Below are 21,022 nucleotides of genomic sequence, written 5' to 3'. Positions count from 1 at the left end.
ATGCTCAAAGCGCGGAAGCCGGCCTCTGCCCGTATCTATTATTGGGTGTGGCATACGTACTTCCAGTGGTGTGCGGATCCTTGCCTTTCTTCAAATTGATATGTATCTAGGGCTCTGCCTGGCCTCCTTGAAAGTGCATGTATATCTCAATATGGTTTCAACACAGTATTGCTCCACTGCCGGATGTCCGCACCTTTCTTCAGGGCGTCTTCCATAGTCAACCTCCCTTTGTTCCTCCGGATTTGGTAGTGGTTCTCCAAGTGCTTCAGGAGCTTCGGTTTGAACCCCTGGACTCAGTGGATCTCAAATGGCTAACAGCAAAGACTTTTTTATTTTTTCCTTCTGGCTATTGCATCTGCCTACAGCAAGGGTGTGGAACCTCAGGGCCGCGGGCCGTATAAGGCCCGCAGAGCTACTTGATCTAGCCCGGCCAGGCTCGCCTAACCCGCTGAGATTTTGTTACAGCGGGTGCTCGGCCTCTTCCTCTCAGCAGCAGCCGGAGGCAGGAGCTCACTCCTGAGCTCCGGCTTCTGGCTCTTGCAGTTTGCGGTGCTATGGGAGAGATGTCATGACGTCTCTCCCATAGTTATGAGGAGCGGGCGGCCAGGCGGAGGGCAGCGGTCCGGAAGCAGGAGTGGGGCTGGTGAGTATTGTTTTTTTTTTCTTTTAGTGTGTGTGTGTGTGTGTGTGTGTGTGTGTGTGTGTGTAGGGGGCATATCTAATGGGGCATATTTAATGAAGCATAACAACTTACTGGGGGCATATCTAATAGGGCATAACTGACTGGGGGCATATCTAATGGGGCATAACTACTGACTGGGGGCAGGCAAATTTTTAAGTTGATAATTTTTGTATGGCCCCCGAAGGATTTTATAAATATCCAAATGGCCCTTGCTAGAAAAAAGGTACTCCACCCCTGGCCTAAAGGGTGTCAAATTTGGGGGATCTCTGGTTTTTCAATGGGTTAGGGCTGTTCTTTGAACTCTGCCTGGCTTATTTCCCAAGGTAGTGTCACGTTTCCACCTGAACGAAGACATTGTGGTACCGGCCTTCCTCTCACCGGAGCTCTCAGCAGGGCAGGCCTCCCTGGATGTGGTCCGGGCTCTCCTGATCTACGTGGATCATACCAGTTCCTATGAAAATCGTATTCCCTCTTTGTCCTCTATGGATTCCACAAGAGGGGCACTGATGAACAGACTCTGGCCAGATGGCTTTACATGACTCTCACATGCCTACACGTAGGCTGACCTTCTGCGCTGGCTAATGTCTTTGCTCATTCTACTTGCTCTGTGGGTCCTCATGCGCAGCCCGCCGTGGCGCGTTTGCCGAACAACTGTTCAAGGTGGCCACGTGGTTTTATGTCTACACCTTTCTCAGGTTATATGCCTTTGATACATTTGCACCTCAGGATGCTTCATTTGGAAGCTGGATTCTTCTCCCCGCTCAGAAGTATCCTGTGCCTTGAACAACTGCTTTTAGATATCCCTATAGTCTCCCTGTGGATCACTATGGAACCCGAAGAAGAAAAGGAGAGTTATGGTAGACTAGCCCTTTTGGTTAATTTTCTTCAGGGTCCATAGGATCCACAGAGCACCCACCCTGACGCACCTGGCTTCTATGGGTTTTTTCCCTGGTCACAGTTTCCCTTCTCTTCTCCATGAGTGTTTTCTTGTGTGTACCAATTCTTCCTGGTTGCCTATCCTGCTCCTGCCTTGGGCTTGTTGACGAAACTGAAGTGCCTGAGCTGTGGGTTGGGTATAGGGGATGAGGACTGGAGTATCCTGGGATACCTAAAGCTTTAACTGTTTGGTGTTCGGTCCCTTACCATCACCTTCACCGCATTGTCTCCCTGTGGACGCTATGGCCCCTGAAGAAAGAGTTAACAATTGTAAGTCTACCATAACTCAATCTTCTTTTTTCTGTTTATTTAAAGGATAATTCCACTAAAAAAATCGCTTTTGAGATTTTAAAGGGACAGCACTGGGTACATGCTCCACATCACAAACAAACATTTCATCTGGTTGAAACAAATGAATTGGTAGCTTTTCATTGTGTTTCTTTCAGACATAAGTAAGCTGACTGGTTGTAGAGATCTGTACTTGGTGGGGGCTCAGTAATGCTATCCCACTGAATATCTGTGAAGAGCGGAAGACAAAAGGCCTAGAAACTCTAATGCAGTGGTAGCCAACCCTGGTCTTCGAGAGCTACCAACAGTTCACGTTTTCCAGGTAACCTAGCAGATGCACAGGTGCAGTCATCACTCACTGACACATTTTAAAAGATCTATAGATGGAGCTAATTACTTAACTTGTGAGGAGACCTGGAAAACATTAACTGTTGGTAGCTCTCGCGGACCAGTGATGGCTACCCCTGCTCTAATGTATTATGGGGGAAATGTATAAAGCAATGTGTGTATGCTCCATAACAGTCCATGTTTTAAGGATATCCATGCTTGAGCACAGATAGTTAAATCACAATGGCAAGGACACTTTTGTAACGTGCTCATGTATGGCTATCTTTAAATCTGGACTCTGGCCTGAGGATCGAGGTAGGGAAACGTCCACAAAATTATTTTATTAGAGAAAGTAAAGTTTTAGGATGATGAATAGTGAGTGCAATATCTTCTGTGCTTCCTTTTACTAAAGGCACAATTTTCTGCTTCTAGAACCACTTAGCCATTTCGATATCCATATGGATTAATCTTGAAGATAGTTGCATGCGTGCACCACATACTTTTTGCTTTAAATTACTCTATTTTCTCTATAACTACTTCATTAGAAAAATGAACCACAAGTTTCTGCATCAGGCTACATAGGTTTCCACAGGGAAACATCGGGCTGTAGAGATGCATCTGGATCCAGGCACCAGCTGGTAAAGCTTTAGCAGTGCCAGGATGCATCAGGTCCCTCCTCTATAACCCCGCCTCCAGGCACTGTGAACTTCGTTTTGAAGTCGGTGCCTTCAGTAGCAGGTCACTAAACAGCCCTGAAAGCTTTTCCTATTTCTTTATCATCCACTAGGGGTCACTGGAGTACTCTTGGGATATGGACGGCGTAGCAGAACAAAGGCACTGAATATTTAAATTTAGGACTCTCCACCCCTCCATATCCCAGAGTACCTCAGTGTACGACCTCAGTGTTTTTTCGGTGCTCACAGCACTAACATCGGCTTGTTGGAAGTTCCCACATTTGGTGGAAGATTTTATTAATTTTACTTTTTATTTTTACTTTTTACACTTCCCTTCCCAGTTTCTAGAAAAACATGGGTCCGGGATGGTGCCGCTGCAAGGCAGCGCATGGCGTGTCGGTCCTCACAAAGAGCACCCTCACAGCCACAGGCAGCCCACTGTCTCCTGCAAGCTGGACGGAGCTTACAGAAAGAAGCCCCGTCACAGCCAGGGAAAAAACAAAGAGCTGGACGGAGCTTACAGAAAGAAGCCCCGTCACAGCCAGGATGAAGTGATCAAGAAGCTGGACGGAGCTTACAGATAGAAGCCCCGTCGCAGCCATGATCTGAGAAGCTGGACGGAGCTTACAGATAGAAGCCCCGTCGCAGCCAGGACTGGAGACATGATCACATAAGGTAGGCTGGGGAACGGGACGGTCAGCGCAGGCTGCCGCCCGCTATGTGGGGGTATTGTAAGTCGCTCCCGCCGCACATCCGGCAGTCACAACGCCCCAGCCGCTCTATACTGCAGCCGCTCCGTCCGGCCATCTCAGCCGCTACGTCCGGCCGCCCAGCATGCCACAACCGGCGCCGCTCCGTCCACCCGCAGACAGCGTTAAGAGGGTGGCAACGGGCCGCCGCTCCGTTCGGCCGCCTAGCAACGGCCACCCGCAGACGCTCCGTCAGTCAGCAGAAACGGAGCGCTCCTGGTGACCTCCGCTGCTCGGCAAGAAAGCCTCCCTGCAATGAATTCCCTGGCTTCCCGCTGAGACACAGCGTTACAGGGAGCACGGGGGGAAGGGGGGCGGTGAAACTGGCAGATTACAAGGTGATGTAATCTATAAACCACAGACATATATATGTGACATGTCACTAGATAATAGGCTATTGAGTCTATTTTAATGATGGTGAGGCATGTATTGTAACACTGCAGGCATGTAGTGTAACATGCCCTGTGATTATTACTGTATAATAGGCTATTTAGCCTATATATTGATGTCTGTTATTATATATTAATGTCTGTGGTTATCACTGTAGGCTATTTAGCCTATATATTAATGTCTGTTATTATATATTAATGTCTGTGGTTATCACTGTATAACATCATATATATATATTTATTCAAGAGCATGTGTTGTACCCTGCCTATGATTATCATTGTATAATAGATTATATTAACACTGAAGCAATTGTTCTGTGTTTATCAGGGTCAGCATGGCATGACGGCCATTTTAACCATGCTTCCTGTTGTTTTACAGTTGTAGTTCCGGAACTTTCCTGCCATACATCCCTACGCCACCAGAGGCGCAGGGGTGTTAGTGGGAATTTTTGGTTCGGGTTTCACATAGGCTGCCTATGTGAACTGTTTTTCAGCCAGAAATAAATATATATTACACACCTTCAGATAATAACTTTACTAAGTCGTGCAGGTGTCTGTCCATTGCCTATTGTGTTGTCTGTCTGCATAGGGAGTAAGGCTCCAGCGCAGACTAAAAATACTTTTAAACTAGACATAAATCAACCACATGTTCACTACGTGGGTAGGTTTTCAGAATCCCAGACATTGGCAAATTAAATTAACTCCGCTCGACAAGAGCGGTAAGATCGACGGAAGTTATCCCGCAGGCTCTAATAAAGGAGTCTTTCCAAAGGTACAATTTTCCTTTGGGTACCAAGGTGTTAATTTAACTGGTTTATAATTTCATGCAGTCGGATAATTCTATGTCAGACCTCACATTAAACCAGCAATCAGATAGTGCGGGGTTTAGGCAACCATACATTGTTAATGACCAGTGAGTCATCGTTTCGAATTTACAGAGACTAAGGAGACTCTAACATCTAATCCGTCGAATTTAATAAACAACAGATTTTCAGTGAATTTCTTATTTAGAATATCTGACTAAGATTTAAGTCTATTTAACCGTTTCCACATCTAAATGGGAGAATCCGCCATTGGTGAATTCGTCTGTGTCAAACATTATAAACACCCAAGATACATTTGGGTCACCAGGCGCTCTATGTATGGAAACAATGACGATCACGTTTCACTTATCGTTAATACAAAGCGGCAGAGTATCTCTGTAAAGCTTCTGCTGACGGCTGTTACCTCGATTCTCGCTTTTTAGCGTCACTAGTTTCAGCACGACAAGGTCAGAAGTTGTTTGATAAAATTTCAAACGTTCATACTTTGGTCCGGCGGTTAAAGTCTTTACAATCTAGTCTTTTCAAGGCTGTGGTACAAGTCAAGACTTGTAACACCAGGGCGCTAAAGTCAACAAGACAGTGGCTGGACGACCTCTTAGGCCATCTCGAATTTCCAATTGTGGAAACGCGCCTTTACACATTTGCCGGGTTTCCAAACATCCACTCATGGATATATCCGCTATTTAAAGGTTAAAATACTGCCTCTGTCGGACGAAATTAAGAGTTTTGGCAGGTTGCCATTCAGTCTCTGCTGTTTTCAGCTGTTTTTATTTCCAGCCATGGTACACCAACAGAGTCAGGGCTACTTATTCCCCTCTGTTTGGCGTAACGAAACCAAAGGGCTCCGTCGCAGTCTCAATCACAGAGGGCTCCGTCGCAGTCTCAATCAGCAAGTTACTTACTGCAGTTTGGAAAATGGAATTTCTGCGGTTAGTAGTTGCATATTTGAAGCCACAAAATTTCATAATTGCGCTTGATCTTCAATACCCATACCGGTTTGGTCACCACATCACAGGTTCTAGAGTTTTGCAAAACGCCACAACCATTAACCATTTCATCTACCGGTTGGCTTCTTGTCAACGCCTCGGGTATTTACCAAAGAGATGTTGGTGATGATAGCTCATCTCAGAGCCCTGCCAGTGACAATCGTTCCATACTTAGACGATCTGCTCATAAGAACTCTGTTTCACCAGAGGTTCTTCTTACTGGCGCTACTAACGTACACCATGGTGGCAGGTCAAGTTCAAAAAGCGATCGCATCTAATTCCGTCTCAACGACTTCAATTCCTAGGTATGATTATAAATACGGTAAATCAAAGACATTTACCTACTACACCAGCAAATATACCAGATAGTACAATTAGTGCAAAAGCCACGCACACTAGCGGTACATTGGTGTATTCGCCTATTAGGAACAATAATGTGGTTTCAAAGCGCTTTAGTTCGCTGGGCTTCTCTCGCGTTTCCCACAGGGGGGCAAGGGTGTATATGCTCTGGACGAGAGTCTCAGAGCTTGAGGAGTTGTAGTTAAAAAGCTCAGCGACAGGGGTTCTAAAACGGATCACGACAGATTGCTGTCTATAAACGGATCACGACAGATTGCTGTCTATAAATGTCCTGGAACTCCGTGCAATTTACAATGCACTACATGCTTCGTTTTCAGTCTGTCCAAGTACAGTCAGAAACGCAACGGGAGTTGCATATACAAGAAGCTGCATGGCAATGCGGCAGGTAGCTTGAATCCTCAATTGCCCAGAACACCATTAGGTGATGTTGTCCACAGGGTTCATTCCGGAAGTGGATATCTGTTAGACAGATGATCTCACCCGTCGGGATTTATATCCTGAAAACTGGGCATTCAATCCAGAGGTGTTTCATATGTGAGTCCACAAAAGGGGTTACCCTCGGGTATACATGATGGCATCTCGCCACAATTACAAACGCTCAGTATGTGTACAGAACGACAGATCACAAGGGCAGTGGCGGTGGAGTCTCTCACATTCGTGTGGTCATACAGCATCGTGTATCTGGCTCCACCATTTTCCGCTGCTCTCTCCGTTGCGAAAACGGATCATAAGACAGTTCGTCAGTCATACTAGTGATATCTCATGGGTTTCGGAGAGCTTGCTTCCCGAATCTCCAAGGAATACTGGCACACGATCTTGGTCCGCTCATAATACGTCCAACCTGTTACAACAGGGAACGTTCTTTTACCCCTAGTTACCTATGTACCTATTACCTATATACCGCGGCTGCGGTTGACGGGGTGGTGGTTCAGACCGCCCTCTTAAGAAAAGAGATAGGGCATTACAGTATCGGTTATACCAACCGCTCATTATTACAAAATTTCGTGTGTCTATATAGGTGGGTGGGAAGCTCGGAAGTTCCGACTTCATCTTTCAAGTTACCCGTATTCTGTTATTTTACACACGGGGTGGAATGGAAAACTGCATTTATCTGCACTAAGGGTGCAGGTATCTGTGTGGTCAATTTATTTTCAAAGACGTTTGACTCTATTGCGTCGGTACACACCTTTCTACAAGGTGTCATCAAAGTACAGCCTCCATTTAGCCCACCTACAGCGCCATGCGACTGGAAGCTGGGTTCACATTTCTTACAGTTTTTAATATTTGAACCCTTACAACAAATGGGGATTAAGTTTCTCACTTGGAAAACGTTTTTCTTCTAGCCTTAGCTTCGGCAAGGGTTTGTTTTCACATTTAGGTGCCTTGTATTCCAAGCCACCGTATTTGGGGTTTTCTCATAACAAAGCAGAACTTCGGACGAATCCCGATTTCTTATTTTTCCACATCAATAAACCAATAGTGGTTCCTGTGTTGACGGCACATTCTGGAATTCTGAATGTGGTACATTACGCGTCTATATGTCCGAACGTCTACAGTTCGTAATACGGATACGTTGTTTGTTCTCTATGATGCTGCCAACTGCGGTTAGCCAGTTTCTCAGCAGACATTATCCAGTTGGATAAAAATGACTACAAGTCAGGCTTACTTTAAGGCTAAGTTACAGTCGCCTACGTCAGTAATAGCTCATCCCACAGGTTCTGTGGGAATGTCATGATCAGCTGGTCGTTAAGCGTCTACGACGCGGCTACATAGTCTTCAGTGCACACGTGTGTGCGCGTTTACACGTTATGAAACGGTTGCGGCATCAGCATCTAGCTTTGGCCGCCTACTGTTACAGGTGTCAAACAGCTCTCCCGCCCACGAGGGAAGCTTTGGTACGTCCCAAGAGTACTCCAGTGACCCCTAGTGGATGATAAAGAAAATAGGATTTTGGTACTTACCAGGTAAATCCTTTTCTTTGAATCCATAGGGGGCACTGGACGCCCACCCAGAGCAGTTTTACCTGGGTTGTATTAAGCTCAGAGGAGCTTATGGTAACACATTTTCACCGATTGGTTCAAATTATAAAGTTCTATCGGTTATGGTGTCAACTGTTTAGTTAACAGTAAAGTTATGGGTCAACTTTGTTGTTGTCCGTTATGTTATAGGAATTCTCCATTGTCAACCTCTCTATATAGTTCCTGTTCGCTCAGTAAAAAACACTGAGGTCGTACACTGAGGTACTCTGGGATATGGAGGGGTGGAGAGTCCTAAATTTAAATATTCAGTGCCTTTGTTCTGCTACGCCGTCCATATCCCAAGAGTACTCCAGTGCCCCCTATGGATTCAAAGAAAAGGATTTACCTGGTAAGTACCAAAATCCTATTTTGACTGAAAACCTGTGTTTTTTTTCCTCCAGGCTTGCAGCGCTGTAAGTCAGGGTGACTTCAGCGTGCAGCTCTGTCACCCCCCACGCGGCTCCGCATACTACCGCTGGCTTGCCCGGGTACTTGCGGTGGGGACGTCCATGGCAATAAGGTACTACTGTGAGACGCTTTCTGGGATCGCGTTGCTGTCCCCGGGGAGCAGGTAAGAGGGTCTCCTTGTTGGACCCGCTATTTAAATCTCGATCCGTCCGCGTTCTGTGGAGATGGACCGCGGCGCTGCCGTGGACACTGCCACCAAGCAGGGACCCCACTAGACCACCAGGGCAATAGGCACACAGGCCAGGTGTATTAACACCTATTTAAATAAGGCTCCATAGTGCCTAGTGTGGAAGACCAGCATAGGGGAGGCGGCGTTTGACCTGTAGCCACTCCCCTGGCTCTGGGCACCATCTACAAAAGTTCCCGCCCTTGAGCTTCCTCATTCTCCCTCTTCCCTCACAAGACCGGGCGGCCATCTTGCAGCATTGCAGCAGCAGGTCTCCAGGTTTGCTGGGCAAAGTGTCCCTGTAAAAACAAATCACTTGAGTATCCTATCTGCTTCATAAGGCAGCATTAGTTGATATAAGTGTTCCCTGCAATTAATTTGTACGAGTTTTCTGCACTATCCTCAAGCCTCAGGGCTGTATTGTGATATAAAGGTCCTTTGCAGTATTATTGTTAAAATATTATCTGCATTGTGTGTGTGACTGAGTGCCTTTATCTGCTGTCTGGTTTCACTTTTAGTGTATCTCAAGATACCTCTCCCTGATATTCTATACCCTGGGCTGTTGTACGTGTGGGTTAAAATTGTAGCTGATAGATTTTATCTACATGCATATATAAGTATATATCTGTGTTAGTCACATTATACCCTGTACTGTTTTTTTTTTTTTTTTCCCGACTATGTAAGCTCATTTTGTTTTCATTATTGTTATGTCTAACAAAAAGGGCCGCAAACCGGCTGATGCCCCTGTACTAATGTCCTGCAGAGTGTGCACAGCTGGTTTGTCTGAGGGGCACATGACGATCTCTTTGCTGTTTAATAATCTCCCAGTCAGTCCGCTGCTCCTGCCTCCATGGGCAGAATTCTCATCATTATTGGGTACCCTGGTAGAACGCCCTGCGTCTACTATGGGTCTGTCTGTGGCACTACGCTATCAAATGGTGCCTATGGTAAAGCCGCCATGGGCGAATAATGTGTCTAATCAGCTACAACAACTAAATCAGTTTCTGGTTAGACATAAGGCTCCCTCAAGGCACAAATATGTCCCTAGTCTCTAAGTGGGCTGCTTCCTCACAATCCTCTCTGATGTCTCATCTGAAGAGGGAAGGGGAGCATAAGCTCACTCTGACACAGACTCCTGTGCTGCAGATGAGGAAGCTCCTATGTTAGTTGATGTCCCTACCCTGGTAGATGCTATTAGGCATATACTCCACCTGACTGAGGAGGAGGAACTCACTGCAGTGTCAAAGAATACTGATAAAGTTGAAAAGAAGGTGGTAGTTAAAACTGAGTTACCCCATTCTGATAATTTATTGGACATCCAACGGGAACCCTGGACTACTCCAGTCAAGTAGTTCCCTGTCTCTAAAAGGGCTTTGGCTCGTTATCCTCTACCTGCAGAGATTTGTAACAAATGGGAAAATCTGACACCGGTGGATTCTCCTGTCACCCGCCTTGTGGTGTCCTCTACTTTGCCACGTACTACTGTCACCTCTCTGAGGGAACTGACAAACAAACGTATTGAGGCCTGCCTGAAGTCTATTTACTCCCTTACAGGTGCCGTCCATAGACTTACTATAGCTGCCTCTTGAGTGGCAAAGGCAATTGAAGCTTGGGTTCTGGCCCTAGAGGATGAGCTACGCGAGGATATCTGTGAGGAAGGCAGACAATACTGCTACGTCCATTCTGGCACGCCGTATTCTGTGGTTGAGGTCACCTTCACCGGTGATACTCTGGCGAATAATTGAATAAGATAGTGTCTGCATTGTTGGCTGCCAAGACAGCCTTTCTAAACACCCCCCACTCCACTAATCCTTCTCAGAAGACTAAAAGCACTACTTTTAGCTCATTTCGCCCTCAAGGAAAAACGAAAGGTCAGTCATACAGTAGACCAGTGATGGGAAACATTTGGCACTTTAGCTGTTGTTGAACTACACATCCCAGCATGTCCTGCTACAGTTTTGCTATTTGGCCACTCTAAAACTGTAAAAGGGTATGCTGGGATGTATAGTTCAACAACAGCTGCAGTGCCAGAGGTTCCCCATTACTGCCCTTTACATTCTCGCAATTCCGAATCCTCCAAGACCAAACGGTACTGGGCGGCTCGTCAGCCTACCACTAAATCTGACCAGCCTGCAGCCTGACGGGCGTGCCTCCACCTGGGTGACTCCAGGGTGGGAGTCTGACTTCTGCACTTTTCCAAGGCTTGACACATGACCACTTTGGACGCTTGAGTGCTATATGTTGTCTATCACGGGTACGGTGTCTCGTTCATGGGACTTTCCCCTCACCAGTACTTCACGGGCCTTCCATCTGACCCAATAAAGGCACAAACTCTGCGAACTTTGGTCAATTCCCTTTTTCTCACAGGAGGGATTGCGCTGATCCCTCAGTCCCAAAGGGGCAGAGTTTATTACTCGACCAAGTTTCACATGGAAACTTTGCGCTCAGTTCTGGCTATGGAACCTGGAAACTACATGGTATCCCTGGATATACAGGATGCATATCTGCATATTCCTATTGCCAAGTCGCATCAGCAGTTCCTGCGGTTTGCTATTGGCAAGCTTCATTACCAATTCCAGGCTTTGCCGTTTGGACTGGCTACAGCTCCTTTTGTCTTTACCAAGGTCATGGTTGTTATGACAGCATACCTTCGTCGCCACGGAATAAGAATTCTACCGTGCCTGGACGGTCTTCTGATTCTGGCAAATTCACACTAAGCTCTCTTCAGTCATCTCCAACTGATGGCAACCTTCCTTCAGTCCCACGGTTGGCTGATAAATTGGAAGAAGACCTCCCTGGTTCCGTTGCAAAGCATGGTACACCTAGGGGCACTTCTGGACACTCAGTCAGAGACTCTATCCCCAGACAAAGTCCTGAAAATGCAGGACAGTATACGTCACTTCCTTCATTGCTCTAGCGTGTCAATACACTCGGCAATGCAGACACTCGGTCTTATTGTGTCGTCCTTCGACATGATAGAGTATCCTCAATTTCATTCCCGCCCTCTGCAAAGATTGATTCTTTCCAAATGGAATGACCTACCTCATCAGGTCAGATCTCCAATGATCTCCTTGTTTCCAGAGGCTCGCTTGTCGCTGACTTGGTGGCTACAAGACCAGCAATTGAGCATGGGTTGTCCCTTCTGGATCCCCAGCTGGGTCCTGCTGACAATGGACGCCAGTCTTCGGGGTTGGGAAGCTGTGACAGAGAAACACGTGTTACAGGGATGTTGGACCAGGGAAGAATCTCTGCTTCCAATCAATATACTGGAGTTGAGAGCAGTGTTCAATGCACCGGCTCGTCCTTCCTACAGAACAGGCCTGTTCAAATACAATCAAACAATGCCACCACGGTCGCTTATATCATCCAGCAGGGTGGCAGTCGATGCTGTAAGGCAATGATGGAAGTGTCCAAAATTCTTCACTGGATGGAGCGCTATCTACCTGCCATATCGGCCGTGTTTTTTCAGGGCAATCTCATCTGGGAAGCAGACTTCCTCAGTTACCAGGATGTTCACTATGGAGAGTGGACTCTTCATCCAAAGGTCTTTCAAATCCTGGTAGACAGACTGGTTCCACCAAATGTGGATCTCATGGCATCTCGACACAATCACAAGGCTCATGTCTTCGGATCTCGAACCAGGGACCCTTGGGCTGCGTTCGTGGACACATTGGCAGTCTCGTGGAACTTTCGCCTGCCTTACATATTCCCTCTGTTGTCACTTCTTGCCCAGGGTTCTTCGAATGTTCAAACAAGAAGGAATTCTCATTCTAGTCGCTCCTGCATGGTCCAGACATCACTGGTTCTCAGATCTCCAGGGACTCTCGGCAGAGCGTTCCCTTCTACTTCCTCAACGACATGACCTCCTACAGCAGGGCCCTTGTCTTCATACGGACCTGGCCAAACTAGCTTTGATAGTGTGGCTCTGGAAGCATCACTCCTGAGGACCAAAGGGTTCTCCGAGGCTGTCATTCAGACTATGCTGAACCGGCTTCTGCCCGAATATATTACAGATTGTGGCATGCTTACTTCACTTGGTGTGCTGCAAAGAATTATGACGCCTCTAAATTCACAACTTCCAGTCTTCTGGCTTTTTTCCAACGAGGTTTGTGCCTTCGTCTTGCCTCTCTCAAGGTACACATTTCTGCCTCTGTCTGGTTCCAACGCAAGATTGCCTCCATCCCTGATGTACAAACGTTCATTCAGGGTGTTGCACGTATTCAGCCTCCCTATGTCCCTCCAGTGGCTCCATGGGATCTGTCTATTGTCTTGGAGACTCTTCAAGAAACCCTGTTCGTGCCTCTGCAATCTGTGGACCTCAAATGGCTCACGTCCAACGTCCTTTTCTTGCTGCCTATTGCCTCTGCGAAGGGGGTTTCAGGCTTTGGTGCAATATCCTGCCGTCTACCCTTCTTAATATTCCACCGTGACAGGGCTGTTCTCCGAACTAGGCCTGGTTACCTAACCTAAGGCGGTTTCATCTTTCCACCTTAACCAAGAGATTGTAGTTCTGGCTTTTATCAATCCAGACTTGTCTGCTAAAGAGCGTTCTTTGGATGTGTTTAGAGCTCTACATGTGTATGTGGATCGTATCACTTTCATTAGACGGTCACATGCCCTCTTTGTCCTTTTTTAATTTCACAAATGTGGCTGTCCTGCTAATAAACAGACGCTGGCCAGATGGATTAGAGTGGTGATTGCACATGCTTATTCTTGAGCCAGTATTCCAGTTCCAGCTACGATTAATGCCCATTTTACTCCGGCTGTAGGACCTTTTTGGGGTGCACGTCGTGGAGCGTCCACCAAACAATTGTGCATGGCGGATATGTGGTCTTCAGTGAACACGTTTCTTAGGTTTTATGCCTTTGATACCTTCGCCTCCCAAGATGCTTCCTTTGGAAGCTGGATTCTCATATCCGCTCTGGCACGTCCCCTCCCTTGAGGTACTGCTTTAGGACGTCCCTGATGTTTCCCTGTGGAAACCTATGTACCCTTCTGCAGAAAGTAAGTTATGGTTGACTTACCATTGTTAACTCTTTCTGCAAACTACATAGGTTCCACAGGGCGCCCACCCAGACGCACCTAGCTTCTTTGGATTTGTATGGCATTGGCCTTTGGTTCCTTTCTCCTGTCGTGAGAATGTGTTCTTGTGTGCCTAATGTCTTCCTTCTCTCTTGCCTGCTTCCTGCATTGGACTGGTTAACAAAACTGAGCTTTACAGTGCCTGGAGATGGGGTTATAGAGGAAGGACCCCCGATGCATCCTGGTACAGCTAAAGCTTTACCTGTTAGTGCCTGGATCCAGATCCATCTCTACCTCCCCAATGTTTCCCTGTGGAACTTATGTATTTCGCATAAAGAGGGTTAGCAATGGTAAGTCTACCATAACTTACTTTTCTGTTTTCTTAACAGCTCTCACAATCCACGGCTGTTATGGAAGGTCCTGTATCCAATCCACCATCAACTAACAGTCCTGACGTGAGCTCGCAGCAGCCTGCTACTGAGCAACCTGTACAAGAGGTCAAAATGGAGGTTAAACCGGAAAATGAATTGGAGTCTGTGTCTATAGTTGAACCTGTAGAGGAGAAGCTTGAGGTAAAGTGTTGCGGTACAACAGACATGAAGCTAATTTTATTGCTGTACGGTGTTACCAAAAATAAAGCTAAAGAGTGTTTTTTTGTTTTTTTTTTTTCTTCTGTAAGCTGCTATTAATTTAGATTGTGGAGAATTCTGTTGAACGTGATGTGCTGCCATATGTGTTAGTGCTACCTTTGCAAGATTTCTTTCGTATATGTCTATTTACCGGCAGACGGGATGCCAGCTGTCAATATCCCGACAGCGGCAACCTGTCTGTCAGTATGCCGGCAGCGGGGCGATCTGAGAGTACCCCACTCTATGGGTGTCTTTTTCGCATTGTCATCTGTCTGGATTTCAGCGTTGTTATCCTGAGCGCCGGGATCCCGGTATACGTTTAATTTGCCGACTGTCGGGATCCCAGCGTTCAGGATACAGACGCCGGAATGCCGACAGCCAGAATCCCAGCGCGCAGGGGCTATTCCCACTCTATGGGTGTCCACGACACCCATAGATGGGCATAGATCCTGTGGTGAGCGCAGTGAGTCTGCAAGGGGACCCTTTAAGCTCGCCTTGCTGCCGGTATACTGATGGCCGGCATCCCGGCCACCTGGGAATCATACTGAACCTGGGATACCTACAGCCGGCATTTTAACTGCAACCCGATGTAATTAGTACAGCAACAACCCTCTCCTTCATTATGCTTGTTCATGGCAGAGTCCCCTAATTCCATTACCATATACATGGAGGAAGGAAAGCTCTGGCTCAGTTCATTTGACCCTCTCCTTGTGAATGTGCTGAAACACATGCCTTCCAGCTACGAAATTCTCAGCAAAAGAAATAAGGGGGGTAAATTCCAAGTTGATCGCAGCAGGATATTTTTTAGCAGTTGGGCAAAACTATGTGCACTGCAGGGGGGGCAGATATAACATTTGCAGAGAGAGTTAGATTTGGGTGGGTTATTTTGTTTCTGTGCAGGGTAAATGCTGGCTGCTTTATTTTTACACTGCAATTTAGATTGCAGATTGAACTCACCACACCCAAATCTATCTCTCTCTGCACATGTTATATCTGCCCCCCCTGCAGTGCACATGGTTTTGCCCAACTGCTAAAAAAATTTCCTGCTGCGATGAACTTGGAATTACCCCCATAGCCAAGGGAAAATGGAGTTATACTTACTGTTACTTGTTGGACTGCAGCTTAAAATACTTTTTTTATTTCTTTCATCCACTAGGGGACACTGGAGGCTTATAACAGTGGATATAGATGGGTGGGTAAGTGGAGCCTGCACTGTAAATTTAGAAGTGTGACTGGCTCCTCCCACTCTATGACCCCTTCCAGACCATTTTTAAAAAAGGCGCCCAAGAAAGCCGGTCACTCTCCGGGCTTTCTACAGCAGTCTTATTTTTAATTTAACGTGTAAGGCAAACTTTGAGGACAGGCAGACAGCACTGCTCCTGTCTGCTTGCGACATTGTAGCTACCGGGGGGACCAGTCGCTACCTCTTGAGGCTGATGCTCTGTGTCCCTGGCTTCAGAAACTCTGATCTCTGGGGTTTTCCAAATGCAGCTGCATGCGGCTTGTGTTTTTGGACCCCACCAGCCAACTTTCTTCAAGGTAGTCTGAGAGTACTATCCAACTAACTGACTAACAGGGAGTACAGGAGAAAATAGGCCGGTGATTAGGGTAAGGTTTGCAGTCCGCAGTGCGCAACATAGCCTAAGGGGGTTAAGAGACTCGTCACAGCAGGCTAACCACAGCGCAAACTAATTATATCTGCTCTAGCATATTTTAAAAGAAGGGTTCTATACACTGAACAACAGAGGGGACGGAGCTTAGCTCTTTGCAGACTTCAACTCCCAGGCTCCCCAGCATTTCCTGTCTGACTCAGGATAGCCCTGCACATATAGTTGATGAGGCAGAAAAAAGACAATGTCCATCGAGTTCAACCTATAAAACCACATGTTTTCAGCCATTTTACAAGAGCACATTGGTGTTCCAGGCTGCTGCTGACTGTGCTGTTCTCTACAGCAACAGCTCTGAAAATGCAGTGGTAGGGGTGCAAAAGCATACAGTAGAAATATAAGTCTCCACAGTTGAGAGAGAGATGGATATATATCTTTCTTCTGGATTGCTATATCTATATATATATATATCTATATATATATATCTATCTATATATATATATATATATATATATATATATATATATATATATATATATATATAGAGAGAGAGGTGTGTGTGTGTGTGTGTGTGTGTGTGTGTGTGTGTGTGTGTGTATGTATATATATATATATATATATATATATACACACATATATCCAAAAACACCTTAATCCTGCGCTATAATATTGCTGCCCTCTATATTGACCAATATTGGTCTTAAGGACCTGAAGATTTATATGATTGTAAATTTTTGGAATACCTAGCTGTACTGATCATCTCTCTGAAGTCCGCAAAGGATGAATGTGGCTGGAGTGTGTCAGCAGTTCATGCAAGACGAAGGCATTGATGCTATGGATTGGCCCGCCCGTTCTCCAGAACTGAATCCAATTGAGGACATCTGGGACATCATGTCTCGCTCCATCCACAGACTGTGCAGGAGTTGGCGGATGCTTTAGTCCAGGTCTGGGAGGAGATCCCTCAGGAGACCATCCGCCACCTCATCTGGAGCATGCCCAGGCGTTGTAGGGAGGTCATACAGGCACGTGGAGGCCACACACACTACTGAGCCTCATTTTGACTTGTTTTAAGGACAATACATCAAAGTTGGATCAGCCTGTAGTGTTTTTCCACTTTAATTTTGAGTGTGACTCCAAATCCAGACCTACATGGGTTAATAAATTTGATTTCCATTGATAATTTTTGTGTGATTTTGTTGTCCGCTCATTCAGCTATGTAATGAACAAAGTATTTAGTAAGAATATTTCATTCATTCAGATCTAGGATGTGTTATTTTAGTGTTCCCTTTATTTCTCTAACGTCCTAGTGGATGCTGGGAACTCCGTAAGGACCATGGGGAATAGCGGGCTCCGAAGGAGGCTGGGCACTCTAGAAAGATCTTAGACTACCTGGTGTGCACTGGCTCCTCCCACTATGACCCTCCTCCAAGCCTCAGTTAGATTTCGTGCCCGGCCGAGGTTGGATGCACACTAGGGGCTCTCCTGAGCTCTTAGAAAGTTATAGTCTTAGAATTTGTTATTTTCAGTGAAACCTGCTGGCAACAGGCTCACTGCAGCGAGGGACTAAGGGGAGAAGAAGCGAACTCGCCTGCTTGCAGCCGGATTGGGCTTCTTAGGCTACTGGACACCATTAGCTCCAGAGGGATCGACCGCAGGCCCAGCCTTGATGTTCGGTCCCGGAGCCGCGCCGCCGTCCCCCTTACAGAGCCAGAAGCAAGAAGATGGTCCGGAAAATCGGCGGCATGAAGACTCTGTCTTCACCAAGGTAGCGCACAGCACTGCAGCTGTGCGCCATTGCTCCTCTCACACACTTCACACTCCGGTCACTGAGGGTGCAGGGCGCTGGGGGGGGCGCCCTGAGGCAGCAATAAAAACACCTTGGCTGGCTAAAATACCTCAATATATGGCCCCAGGGGCTATATATGAGGTAAATACCCTGCCAGAATTCCATAAAAAACGGGAGAATAGGCCGCGAAAAAGGGGCGGAGCCTATCTCCTCAGCACACTGGCGCCATTTTTCCCTCACAGCTCGGCTGGAAGGAAGCTCCCTGGCTCTTCCCTGCAATTCTACAGTACAGTAAGAGGGAAAAGAGAGGGGGGGCATTAAAATTGGCACTGTATACAGTATATTATATAAAAAGCAGCTATTAGGGACATAACTCAGTTAGTCCCTGTATATATATAGCGCTCTGGTGTGTGCTGGCATACTCTTACTCTGTCCCCCCAAAGGGCTTTTGTGGGTCCTGTCCTCGTTTAGAGCATTCCCTGTGTGTCTGCGGTGTGTCGGTACGGCTGTGTCGACATGTTGAATGAGGAGGCTTATATGGTGACAGAACAGAGGCCGATATATGTGATGTCGCCCCCTGTGGGGCCGACACCAGAGTGGATGGATAGGTGAAAGGTATTAACCGACAGTGTCAACTCCTTACATAAAAGGGTGGATGACGTAACAGCTGTGGGACAGCCGGCTTCGCAGCCCGCGCCTGCCCAGGCGTCTCAAAGGCCATCAGGGGCTCAAAAACGCCCGCTCTCTCAGATGGCAGACACAGATGTCGACACGGAGTCTGACTCCAGTGTCGACAAGGTGGAGACATATACACAATCCACTAGGAACATCCGTGACGTGATCCCGGCAATAAAAAATGTGTTATACATTTCTGACTTTAACCCAAGCACCTCTAAAAATGGGTTTTAGGTTTGGGGAGAAAAAACAGGCAGTGTTTTGTTCCCCCATCAGATGAATAAATGAAGTGTGTGAAAGCGTGGGTTCCCCCGTTAAGAAACTGGTAATTTATAAAAAGTTACTGATGGCGTACCCTTTCCCGCCAGGTGGATAAGTTACGCTGGGAGATATCCCCTAGGGTGGATAAGGCGCTCACACGTTTTTGTCAAAAAAGGTGGCACTGCCGTCTTAGGATACGGCCACTTTAATAGATACCTGTTGATAAAAAACAGGAGGCTATCCTGAAGTCTGTATTTACACACTCAGGTACTAGACTGAGACCTGCAGATAGTGCTGCTGCAGCGTGGTCGGTGACCCTGTCAAACAGGGATACTAGTTGGCAAACATAAAAACATATTAAAGACGTCGTCTTATATATGGGGGATGCACAGAGGGATATTTTGCCGGCTGGCATCCAAAATAAATGTAATGTCCATTCTGTCAGGAGGGTATTAGAGACCTGTCACTGGACAGGTGATGCTGACTTAAAAAGCGCATAGAGAGCCTTATAAGGGTGAGGAATTATTTGGGGATGGTCTCTGGGACCTCGTATCCACAGCAACTGCTGGGAAGAAATAATTTTACCTCAGGTTTCCTCACAGACAAAGGTACAGTCCTTTCGGCTTCAGAAACAAATGGCGCTTCCTTTCTGTACAGAGACAAGGGTAGAGGAAAAAAAAAGCTGCACCAGTCAGCCTGTTCCCAGAATCAAGATTCTTCCCCCGCCTCCTGTGAGGCCACACCATGACGCGGGTGCTCCACAGGTGTAGCCAGGTACGGTGGGGGGCCGTCTCAAAAAAAAAAAAAAAATTTCAGCAATTAGTGGGCTCGCTCACAGGTGGATCCATGTTTCTTTCAAGTAGTATTTCAGGGGTACAAGCTGGAATTCGAGATGTCTCCCCCCAGCCGTTTCCTAAAATATGCCTTGCTGACAACTCCCTCAGGCAGGGAGGCTGTGCTAGAGGCAATTAATAAGCGGTATTCCCAGCAGGTAATACTCAAGGTGCCCCTACTTCAACAAGGACGGGGTTACTATTCCACACGGGTTGGGGTACCGAAACCGCATGGTTCGGTGTGACCCATTTTATATTTAAAATCCTTGAACACAAAAATTCAAGTTCAAGATGGAATCGCGCAGGGCGGTTATTCCAAGCCTGGACGAGGGGGATTACATGGTATCCTGGGACATCAAGGATGCTTACCTGCATGTCCCCATTTACCATCCTCGCCAGGAGTACCTCAGATTTGTGGTACAGGATTACCATTACCAAGTCCAGACACTGCCGTTTGGACTGTACATGGCACCGAGGGTGTTTTATCAAGGTAATGGCCGAAATGTTGATACTCCTTCAAAAAAAGGGAGTTGTAATTATCCCGTACTTGGACAATCTCGTTATAAGGGCGAGGTCCAAGGAGCAGTTGGTAGTCGGGGTAGCACTATTTTGGAAAGTGCTACAACAGCATGGTTGGATTCTAAACAGTCCAAAGTCACAGCTGGTTCCCATGACACGTCTACTGTTCCTGGGGATGGTTCTGGACATAAACCAGAAATAGTGTTTCTCCCGGAGGAGAAAGCCAAGGAGTTGTCATCTCTAGTCAGAGACCTCCTGAAGCCAAAATAGGTAGCGGTGCATCATTGCACGCGAGTCCTGGGAAAAATGGTAGCTTCCTACGAAGCAATCCCATTAGGCAGGTTCCATACAAGAACTTTTCAGAGGGACCTGTTGGACAAGTGGTCCGGATCGCATCTTCCGATGCATAGGCTGATAACCCTGTCTCCAAGGACCAGGGTATCTCTACTGTGGTGGCTGCAGAGTGCCCATCTTCAAGAGGGCCGCAGGTTCGGCATACAGGACTAGGTCCTAGTGACCATGGATTCCAGCCTTTGAGGCTGGGAGGCAGTCACACAGGGAAGAAATTTCCAGGGACTTTGGTCAAGTCAGGTTATTTCCCTACACATAAATATTCTGGACCTGAGGGCCATTTACAATGCCCTGAGGCCGGCAAGGCCTCTGCTTCAAAACCAGCCGGTACTGATCCAATCAGACAACATCACGGCAGTCGCCCATGTAAACCAACAGGGCGGCACAAGAAGCAGGATGGCGATGGCAGAAGCCACAAGGATTCTCCGATAGGCGGAAAATCATGTGTTAGCACTGTCAGCAGTGTTCATTC

At 46.9% G+C, this 21,022-nt stretch overlaps 1 protein-coding gene across 1 annotated transcript in view; it reads left to right on the top strand.

The window, feature by feature from the left end:
* Positions 1-21,022, top strand: part of EP300 (E1A binding protein p300) — a 415,411-nt gene that overhangs the window by 226,920 nt on the left and 167,469 nt on the right. Inside the window, exon 13 of the mRNA XM_063941527.1 lies at positions 14,279-14,461. Coding sequence (XP_063797597.1) covers positions 14,279-14,461 — 183 coding nt within the window. The remainder of the gene's footprint in view (positions 1-14,278; positions 14,462-21,022) is intronic.

This window comes from Pseudophryne corroboree, chromosome 9 (assembly GCF_028390025.1).
Source record: "Pseudophryne corroboree isolate aPseCor3 chromosome 9, aPseCor3.hap2, whole genome shotgun sequence".
Taxonomy (NCBI): Eukaryota; Metazoa; Chordata; class Amphibia; order Anura; family Myobatrachidae; genus Pseudophryne; species Pseudophryne corroboree.
This window is presented reverse-complemented; position numbering and strand designations above follow the sequence as displayed.